Here is a 10,884-nt window from a genome sequence, read left to right on the forward strand (position 1 = left end):
GCTATTCGCATAGCTGAAGTTGCGTATCTTAGGTCGACACCCCCCCCCCGCTAGTGTAGACCTGCCCTTAGACATCTTTGCCTCATACAGTGGTTTTCAACCTTTTCTCATTAGCAGACCCCTAAAAAAAATGTCAAATGGAGCTATGGACCCCTTTGGAAATCTTAGACGTAGTCTACAGATTCCCAGGGGTCCGCAGACCACAGACTGAAAACCACTGTTTTATGGTAACAACAAAACAAGCTTTCACGGACCCCTTAGACATAGTTTGCGGACTGACCACGGGTTGAAAACCACTGATCTAGTAGATATGCGCATGTTCCATATAAATCCTTTTCCTCAATCCTACCGAAGTCTCAGCCTCCATTATATCATGTGTCAGGGAGTTCCAATGGCTGATTAAGCATCATGTTTTTAAACAAGCATTTAAAGTTCTACTCATTCATTTGACCAATGGGAAACATGCACAAACAAAAAAACAGAGAAAAACAAACAACTGCCTCCCTCATTCTTAGACACATGCAAGGCAATTATGCTGGAGATTTAATACAGGCATATATGACTCATGTTCACCGCTTGGGACCGGGGCCAGCTTCAGGATTTTTGTCACCCCAAGTGGCGGGGGGGGGGGAAGGGGTGCAAAAGCGATTGGCGGCATTTCGGCGGCAGCTCCACCGCGCCGCTTTCTTTTTCGGCGGCACTTCGGCAGCAGGTCCTTCCCTCCAAGAGGGACCGAGGGACCCGCCACCGAATTGCTGTGGAAGAGCCGGACGTGCCGCCCCTTCCCCTTGGCTACCCCAAGCACCTACTTGCTGCGCTGGTGCCTGGAGCCGGCCCTGCTTGGGACACAGACAGAGATGTGTGGTTTGTGGGTTATTCTACCACAAGCATTTGAAACTCCAAGACACAAAATGCAGGTGGAACCCACAATGTGGGTTTATACCACCCTCTAGTGGTTAGAACAGAGCAAAGATTTATGAGTCTATTTCTTCTAATGTACAGCGCAAGCGATAGAGGCTCATATTGTTCCAATCCAGAGGTTCCCAAATTCAGTTCCCCGAAGATAGCTCAGACAAAGGGCCCCAACATTTCAGGCAAGACGCAGATGGCCCTAGACAACACAGACACTCCAGGAGGATTGAGTCACCCAGTCAGAGCCCATAAGGAAAGTGAGATCATCTTTTGAAATGGGATTTCTTGGACCTCCCTTCTAAAGCTGGGTCTGAAGGGGACTGTGCATTAATGATTCCTGCAGAGCAAGGGGCGAAGGGGTAAATTAACTGACTTGAGGCACTGCATTTCCCCCTACTCCAAGAAGCATTTAGACCTCTTTAGTAGGGCCCTACCAAATTCATGGTCCATTCCTGCAAATTTCATGGCCATAGCATTTTTAAAATCTTGACTGTCACCGTTTCAGATATTTAAATTTTAAATTTCATGGTGCTGTAACAAAACATGAATATGTATTTGAAAATGGCAAAAGATAAACACACAAAGCCCTTAAGACTCAGCGTTTCTCAAACTGGAGGTCTCAACCCAAAAGGGGGTTGCAAGGCTATTGTAGGGGGGTCACAGTATTACCACCCTTACTTCTGCGCTGCCTTCAGAGAGCAGTGGCTGCATGCCAGGTGCCAGCTCTGAAGGCAGTGCTGCTGCCAGCAGCAGCACAGAAATAAGGGTGACAATACCATGATCCCCCACAATAGCCTTGTGCCCCCTTTTGGGTCAGGACCCCCAGTTTGAGAAATGCTGTGTACTTTTACCCTATAGAATAAGGTACTTTTACAGTATAGGGTAAAAGTAAATAAAAGACCAGATTTCATGGGGGAGACCAGATTTCATGGTCCATGATGCGTTTTTCATGGCCGTGAATTTGGTAGGGCCCAACTCTTTATATTCCACCAACAGTCCACCAAAGCATAGATCCCTTTAGGGGTTGCTTTGGCTTCTGGTTCCTTCCCCTTTCCCTCCCCCCCCCCCACGTGTTGCAAGGGAAATAAACAGAATACCTCCTTCCACCATAATCTAGCTGTTGCTGTTTCTGTATTTCCTCCTCTTTTCAATCCTCATTGTCTAATTTCCTAACCCACTTACTTATTCTCCAAGGTAAAAATACCCAGTCATCTATGGACTTTTACAAACCTGTCCAGAAATAGCCTCAAGTCTTCCAGGAAACCAGAATTGATGCTGGATTCCTCTCTAGTTAATGATGGTGTAAAGCTGGAGCGACTATCCCCACCTCCTCCACTGAAGTTAAGGGAGTTAGGGCTGGATTCTGATCTCAGAGACCTCAGTATAAATCTAGAGGGAACCCACTGATATTAATGAAGTCAAGGCAGATTCTGATCTCACTGGCCGAGATAGAAGGGATAGCTCAGTGGTTTGAGCATTGGCCTGCTAAATCCAGGGTTGTGAGTTCAATCCTTGTGGGGGCCCTTAGGGAACTGGGGTAAAAATCTGTCTGGGGATTGGTCCTGCTTTGAGCAGGGGGTTGGACTAGATGACCTCCTGAGGTCCCTTCCAACCCTGATATTCTATGAATCTGGAATGACCCCACTGACATCCATGGAAGATGAGTTACAAGTGGATTCTGATCTCACTGACCTTGGTGTAAATCTGCAGCAACCCCACTGATGTCAGTGGAACTATACTGATGCAAAATGGCCATGTAAGTGAGAACAGGATCAGGTTCCTGGCTTCAATCCCCCTAGAAAGAAGAACTAATGATGGAAACATTGGGGCAAATCTTCACCCGATATATATCACTAGAACTCCATTCACTGCAATGGACCCATGCCATTCACACCATCTGAGGATCTGACTATTGTATCCAGTCCTCAAGGGGAGTATTGGTCACCCTGGGAGAAGAGAGTTGACTCTACTGGAGGCAATGTATCAATTCACCCAAAGTCATTAGGACGGACCTGAGTGGAGACATTGTATCACACTGACCTTGGTCTAGAGATACCACCTGCGAAGAACTGGCCCTCTTGGATACAGTTGTATCAAATCAACCAGGACAGAAGAATTGACAATGGAGGAAACATTGTACCAAGCTCTCTGAAAAGAGGAAGAGTGACTCTACTGGAGACAATGTATCAATGCACCCAAGGAAAGAGAATGGATCTCAGTGGAGACATGGCATCAAACGACCCTGGCCTACCCTCCAGGGAAGAATTGACTCTCTTGGAAACATTGAATCAAATTATTTACGGAAAGGAGAAATGACCCTGGTGGAAACATTGTATCAAATGTGCCAGGTTAAGGGGTGTGTGTGACCCCACTGGAAACACAGATGGACTCTGCTGGAGGCATTGTTTCAAATCCTCCAGGAGAAGAGCATTGACTCTACTGGTAACACTGTTAATCAGGCTGACCCTGGATAATACACTGTATCAAATCCTCCAAGGGACCAGCCGTGACTAGTGGCATCACCAACCCAAGCTGACCCTGGGGGCAACACTGAGTCAAGTTCCCCAGGAGGCCACATTGGGATTCCTCGTCCATGTCCGGAAAGTTGAAAGTCTGCCCCAGGCTCACAGGATCTCCCTGGTGTGTGTGCGCCAGTGCTTGACCAGGGTGGAGCTGCGCCCAAAGTCCTTGCCGCACTGGGTGCAGTGGTAGGGTTTCTCATGGCGGTGGCTCCGCTGGTGGTCCGTGTAGTGGGAGTTCTGGGAGAAGCCGCGCCCGCAGTCGGGGCAGACGTAGGGCCTCTCGCCCGTGTGGGTGCGCTGGTGGCGGATGAGGTTGGAGCTGCGGCTGAACTTCTTCCCGCACTCGGTGCACTTGTAAGGTTTCTCGCCGCGCTGGGTGCGCTGGTGCTGGAAGAGGTCGGAGCTGCGGCTGAAGCCCTTCCCGCAGTCGGGGCAGATGTAGGGCCGCTCCCCGGTGTGGATGCGCTGGTGCTTGATGAGGTCCGAGCTGCGGCTGAAGCTCTGACCGCAGTCGGGACACTGGTAGGGGCGCTCCCCGGTGTGGGTGCGCAGGTGCTTCACCAGGTCGGAGCGCTGGCTGAATCCCTTCCCGCACTCGGTGCACGTATTGGGCCGCTCCCCCGTGTGGGTCCTCCAGTGCTGGATGAGGGTGGAGCTGCGGCTGAAGCTTTTCCCGCATTCAGTGCACTGGTAGGGGCGCTCCCCCGTGTGCACCCGCTGGTGCTGGGCCAGCAGGGAGCTCCGGGTGAAGCTCTTCCCACACTCGCTGCAGATGGTGGGGTGTGCGCGGTAAGGGGGTTTCTTGGGGGCTGGGCTGGGCTGGGTGGGTGCCAATGGGGGCTTTTCCCACTGAGATTCCAGGGCTGAAGGGGTTTGTGAGCCAGGAGAGTGCTCAGAGGTTTGCCGCAGGGCTGGAACCTGGGATAAAGTCTCATCGGACAATGCCCCATCTGGGTCCTCTTCTATGGACTCATTCCCACCAGGCAGCATCCCATGTGGGTCTTCTCCCATGGAAGCATCCTCATCAGGTGATGCCCCATCTGGATCTGCTCCCACAGGCCCATGCTGCTGGGAACACGCCTCATCCATCCTGCCACCTGCTGGGAGAGAGAGACTCCAGCCGGGGCTCGTTCCCTGAGGTTCCCAGTTTTCAACCAAACACCCAGTCGAAAAGGGACCCTCCCCAGCCCGGTGAAAATGAGCCAGAGAGTGAGGGTGGGGGAGAGTGAGCGACCGAGGGAAGGGGGATGAAGTGAGTGGGGTGGGGCCTCAGAGAAGGGGTGGGGCAAGGATGTTCGGGTTTGTTTGGTCAGAAAGTTGGTCTGCTCAGTTGACAACCTCCCTCCCCCCCCCCCGGGGGGGCGGCAAAGGGGTTGGTCACTGAGCAGAAAACCTGAGGGACAGGAAGTTAATTCCCTCAAACACTTCCCCAGTAGGGAGAGGACAGGCTGGTTCTGCCCCAATGGCCCAGCAGAGCCTTCAGAGAAAGGCTGCCGTGAGGACAGGGACCTGCTGGGGACAATACTGAGCCAGACGAGACAGAACTGGGGGGCTCCCGGCAGCTTTGCTGGGATCCCAGCTGTTTCCTTCACTCCTGGCCACTCTCAGAACCAGTAAAAAGCAACAGAGGGTCCTGTGGCACCTTTGAGACTAACAGAAGTATTGGGAGCATAAGCTTTCGTGGGTAAGAACCTCACTTCTTCAGATGCAAGTGTCACTCATTGCTCATTGTTCTCAGAACCAGTGTCACTCATTGCTCACCTTTGCGGGCACCTTTCAGGCTCTCCTGTTCCTCAGCACCCCGGAGATCCGGGACACACGGCTCTTCCTCTCCCTGCATCTCGGTGATCACGGCAGGGACGGGGAATCTGGCTGGCAGGGAAGGAAACAGGTGAGTTTGTTACATCTCCCCAGAGGGCTCGGTACAGAGGCTGCTGCCTGGTTTTGAACCTGGCCTTGTTCTGTGCACACGGGCGGGGGCAGATCCAAGCTGAGGGGAAATTTCACAAGAGCCCTTCCATAGAGAATCAGTTATCAGTGCCAGAATGATGGAGGAGTCCTGTCTCCCAGCCCTCCCCCTGCTGTAACCCCCCCGACCCCACTCCCCTCCCAGAGCTGGGAGAGAACCCAGGAGTCCTGGCTCCCAGCCCTCCCCCTGCTGTAACCCCCCAGACCCCACTCCCCTCCCAGAGCTGGGAGAGAACCCAGGAGTCCTGGCTCCCAGCCCCTTTGCACAGCTGCGTGGCTGCTTTCCGCCTGTGGGGTGTGCCGCCCCCCATCCCACCACCCTTTGGCGGTGCTCGGGGCTATTTAAAAGCCTCATCCCTGCATCTGAGCCGCTCTCTACCCCCTTCCCCTTCGGCAGGGGTGCGGGGCCCCGGGAAGCTAACACCCCCTCCCCCGCAGGACCCGGAGGGGCAGAAGCTCCGTCCGCTGGGGTCCGGGATGAGGATCCGCTCACCCCGCTGCCAGCAGCTGTTCAGCGGGGACAGGATGCAGTGCGCCGGGCAACCCGGTCCCCTGGAAATCTTCCCTGCCTCATCGTTCCCGCTCCTGGGCTGCCTCCCTCTGCCTGCTGCCCGGACTCCTGGGTTCTCTCCCCGGCTCTGGGAGGGGAGTGGGGGCTGGGAGCCAGGACTCCTGGGTTCTCTCCCCAGCTCTGGGAGGGGAGTGGGGTCTGGGGGGTTACAGCAGGGGGGAGCTGGGACACAGGACTCCTGGGTTCTCTGCCCAGCTCTGGGAGGGGAGTGGGGTCTGGGGGGTTAGAGCAGGGGGGAGCTGGGACACAGGACTCCTGGGTTCTCTCGTAAAAAAATGACCTGGTTTAATAATGTCTGGGGTTATAGGAAGAGGGGCAGGGAATTTTTGTTTAATGCCAGTTTTTTTTTTAAATCAGAAAATGCAGCTTTTATAGTTTTCTCTGCCTTTTGTGGCTGGTCCACATGGAAGATAACAGCCTTCTACAACTGCATGCTAATACTCCTTTAGCTCAAGCAGCAGAGGCCCATGCTGTGGACTTTAAGGGTCTAGGATCAAATCCTGCTGAGAAGTAAGCAGGGGAAGCTTTGTGAAACTTGCATTGTTTGCAACCCAGAGATCGCCCCATTATGTTAGAGCCTGGAAGTGAAATGGATTAGAAACAAAAATGAAATTGACTAGACCCGATTCATTGCCTCACCTGCTCGAAATGCAAAAAGGAAAGCATGCGGCCGGCATGAATCCCTCCTGCTCTGCACGTTGGGTTGTGTCTTATTCTTGTTGCAAAGCAAATGTAAAATGCCCCCATGGAGGTGAGTGGTGGATCTGATCTGTTGTGTTTTAGACTCACTTTGCCCAAATGTACCAAAAGGTCATGGAGATTCTCTTCTAATTTAGGCCAGTTCAGCCCTGTCAGGTGTGTTTAGTGCGTGTGGAGTAATAATAGATTAATACATTTTAAGGCAAGAAAGGGCCATTAGGATCATCTTAAGCTGACCTGTTAACACAGGTCAGAAAATTTCTCCTAGTAGCTCCTGCATCCACCTCATAACTGCTGGTTGAGCTAGATCTTTTGAAGAGAAATGTCCAGTCTTGATTTCGAGTGATAAAAGAATCCGTCACATTCCTGGATAAATTATGGTTAATCACCTGGATTGTTAAAAATCAGAGCTTTATTTCCTGTTGGAATTCACCTCCTCTCAGCTCCCAGTCTTTCGATCGCGCTATACATTTGCCTGCTAATATTTAATGATATCAACGACTGTGTTTATTTAACAGAAATAGAATAATAGAATCACAGAATATCAGGGTTGGAAGGGACCTCAGGAGGTCATCTAGTCCAACCCCCTGCTCAAAGCAGGACCAATTCCCAACTAAATCATCCCAGCCAGGGCTTTGTCAAGTCGGGCCTTAAAAACCTCCAAGGAAGGAGACTCCACCACCTCCCTAGGGAACCCATTCCAGTGCTTCACCACCCTCCTAGTGAAATAGTGTTTCCTAATATCCAACCTAGACCTCCCCCACTGCAACTTGATAATTCCACTGAGCTCGGTTGAAACTGTCCAAGAAAGGCAAAGGCATTTTTATCCAGAGACACTCCACCCCGAAGGATTACATCATCAGAACAGACACTCATTGGTGATCAGATCCCAAAGACAGGAAATTCAGAGAGGGAGGTTTCTGTAGGTGCATAGAGAGGGAGCATTTTCTCCCTTCTCTGGGATGAGATGCCCTGTTCCAATGAATATGCACAAGATCGGGATGTGCCAATATTTCTCCAGGACTCTTAACTCTGGATTTCCTGGGATTATTAGTGATTAAAATAATCAGTTTTACAAAAGCATCAGAGCCTTGCAATTTTTTAACGGTGAGGAGAATTAACCAGTGGAACAATTTACCAAAGGCTGTGGTGGATTCCCCATCCCTGGCAATTTTTAAATCAAGATTGGATGCTTTTCTAAAAGATCTTCTCTAGTTCAAACAGGGATTAATTCAGGAAAGTTGTATGGCCTGTTATACAGGAGATCAGAGGAGATGATTTCATGGTCCCTTACAGTCTATGAATCCTTCCGTACACTTTATTCCAGTAGTGTCTAGTGATCCCAATTTTGTTCAGGGCCCTTTTTGTGCTGAAAAGGGGGGTCCCAGGTCCAAAAAGGGGTAAGATTAAAACCGTCATTCAACACTAAAGAGTTGAAAGCGGTCTGGGGTTTCATGTCAAATTACTGCTGACTTCATCCCATGGCAACAACAACCAAATCTCTTTATCCTTGTATTAAAGATACACAAAAAGAAGGAAAAACAGTGAAGGCTGTGAGAAGTAAAGTCTTAAGTAAGGCTTTTATTTTTACCGTCCCCCTTATTCCCTTTCCTTTGAGCTGTAGGGTTTCTTTTTAAGCATGTCTGACAGTCTTTTAGTGGCCAAGAAGTGGTGGCAGCCCCATCCCATTATCCTTAACCAATCACAAGACATTTTGCTGACTGCAGCAATAAACGCTCCCTCCCGATTCTCGGCTCTTTCAGCTCCCTGTCACGCCAGCCAGTGACTTTCCCTGGAGCCTTGCAGAACCCTTCACAGGATCCCACTGCAGCAGAGGGCCCAACCCTGGCGCTACAGAAGCTGCAGCATTGCATTGCAGCAGAAAGCTGAGGCAATATCTAACGCAGGAATGGCAGTGTCCCATCCCCGGCTCACGGTGCATCCCTGATCTCTACCACCGGGGCGGCCCCCTTGGGTCCCAGGCTCAGCACTGCAACGGCCTCCTCCTCGGCGTGTCCCTGGTAGTGCCGGGTCAGCTGGAGCTTGTGGCAGAAGCTCCTCCCGCACTGGGCACAGCGGTAGGGCCGCTCCCCTGCGTGGAGGCGCCGGTGCTGTGCCAGGTTGGAGCTGAGACAGAAGCACTTCCCGCAGTCAGGGCAGCGGAAGCAGGTCTCGCCGGCGTGGGTGCGCTGGTGCTCGATCAGGTTGGAGCTCTGGCCGAAGGCCCGGCCGCAGGCAGCGCACAGGTAGGGCCGCTCGCCCGTGTGGGTGCGCAGGTGAGTCACCAAGTGCGGCTTCTGCCGGAAGCTCTTGTCGCACTCGGTGCAGCCGTAGGGCCTCCCGGAGCCCTTGCTGCGCCCAGGGGCCCTCCCGCGCTCCCTGGGCCGAGGCGGCCTTGCCACGGCCGAGGGCTCGAAGAGGATGCCCAGGAGCCGGCCGAAGCCTCGCTCCTGGCGGCCAGAAGTAGCAGATCTGCCAGGCGGGGGCACCCCCTGCTGGCTCCCCCAAGCCCTGCTCTGGCTAGGGTTCTGCATGGCCCACTTCCGGGCTATCCCTGGGAAGGTCTGCTGAGGTTCCAGCCTCTTGAGGCTTCCCTGGATGGGATTCTCCTGGCTACGCCTCCAGCGCCTCTCGCCTGCTGGGAAAGGAAGAGAGATTCAGAGAGGAAGGTGTAAACGGGCAGAGCCCCGTTACCGACTGCTCCTGTGGAGCAATGCTGATTTACACCCTCCGGGGATCTGGCCCCACTGACTCCAGCAGAGCGACATTGATTTACACCCTCCGGGGATCTGGCCCCACTGATTTTAGGCCAGAAGGGGACCATAACATGATCATGGAGTCTGATGTCCTTCAGGGAACACATTGAGAAAATTTCACAGAGTGATTCCTGAAGAGAATCCAGCCGGGACTTGTTCCCTGCGCCGGGGAGAGAGGGGGCAGCAAAGGGGTTTGTCACTGAGCAGAAAACCTGATGGGCAGGAAGCAAATCCTCCCCCAAACCCTTCCTCAGGGCTGCCCCAAAATCCCAGCTGAGCCCTCAGAGAAAGGCTGGGGAAGGGGAGGGCTCCTGCCAGGGGTGGGATCCAGGAGAGACACCTGCTGTGAGGACAGGAAGCTGCTGGGGACGATACAGAGCGAGTGCAGACAGACCTGGGGGGGTCCCGCTGGCTTGGCTGGGATCCCAGCTTTTCCCTTCGCTCCCAGCCGGTGTCCCTCATTCCTCACCTGTGCGGGTGATCTCGGTTTCCTCAGAGCCCTGGAGATCCGGGACCCTCGGCTCTTCCCCTGGCTCCATCCAGGAGATCACGGCCGGGTCGGGGACGGGGAATCCTGCTCGGGGGAAAGAAACAGGCGAGATGGGGCTCGGTGAAATCTCCCCTAAGGGTTTGGTGCAGAGAACGCGCCCTGATTTTAATCCCAGCCCCGCTCTCTGGGGGGGGACATGGGATCAGAGTGGAGGGGGAAAGTTCACAGGGACCCCTGTGGGCAGGTGGGCTGTGCCCCCTGTGAGGGAGTCAGGGCTCTGCATTATGCTCCATGGGGCAGGGATTGTCTCTGTTCTGGGTCTGTGCAGCGCCAAGCACAGTGGGGGCCCGGCCCATGACTAGGTTTCTTAGGCATTACCGTAGTACACCTAATAAATAATGTACAGTGCCCAGCACAATGCGGTCCTGGCCCGTGACTGGGGTTCCTAGGGATTACCATAATACACTTAATATATAAGGTGCTAGAGCCATATAAATAAAATACATCTTCTCAGTGGTAAGAGATGGGGGTCTGGCAGGGGCCACACCCCCAGAAATCTATAGGGCTCGGGGAGAATCATGAGCTGAAGCCGCCCTGGGTGCATAAGCCCCCCCACACACACACACACATCCCCAGGGAGCAGGGCACCAGCGCCTCACCCAGCGAGATCAGAGTCTGGTAATTCTCCTGCATGACGTCCCTGTAGAGCTGCCTCTGCCCTTCGTCCAGGAGCCCCCACTCCTCCCGGGAGAAATACACGGCCACCTCCTCGAACCCCACCGGCGCCTGGTGAGTGATTACAGGACAGACAGTGAAAACAATGCTGTTCACATGCTCTCTTGTGTAACTCCCCAAATGCCACTGCAGTGACCACAGATAGTCCCCAACCTGATCTATCCCGTCCCCGCTGCCCTGAGCCAGCCGGTCCCCCTGCCCTGGGGCTGGATTGGATCTGGCACCCCCTAG

The 10,884-nt window shown here is 53.3% G+C and overlaps 1 protein-coding gene across 1 annotated transcript in view; it reads right to left on the reverse strand.

The window, feature by feature from the left end:
- Window positions 1–2,545: 2,545 nt before the first annotated feature.
- Window positions 2,546–10,884, reverse strand: part of LOC112112397 (zinc finger protein 773-like) — a 9,211-nt gene continuing 872 nt past the window's right edge. Inside the window, exons 2-6 of the mRNA XM_029913294.1 lie at window positions 10,578–10,880; window positions 9,898–10,002; window positions 8,608–9,310; window positions 5,196–5,320; window positions 2,546–4,531 (exon numbers count right to left, since the gene is read on the reverse strand). Coding sequence (XP_029769154.1) covers window positions 3,537–4,531; window positions 5,196–5,320; window positions 8,608–9,310; window positions 9,898–10,002; window positions 10,578–10,880 — 2,231 coding nt within the window. The 3' untranslated portion in view covers window positions 2,546–3,536. The remainder of the gene's footprint in view (window positions 4,532–5,195; window positions 5,321–8,607; window positions 9,311–9,897; window positions 10,003–10,577; window positions 10,881–10,884) is intronic.

This window comes from Terrapene carolina, unplaced genomic scaffold (assembly GCF_002925995.2).
Source record: "Terrapene carolina triunguis isolate 2854851 unplaced genomic scaffold, T_m_triunguis-2.0 Scaffold571, whole genome shotgun sequence".
NCBI classification, from domain to species: domain Eukaryota; kingdom Metazoa; phylum Chordata; order Testudines; family Emydidae; genus Terrapene; species Terrapene triunguis.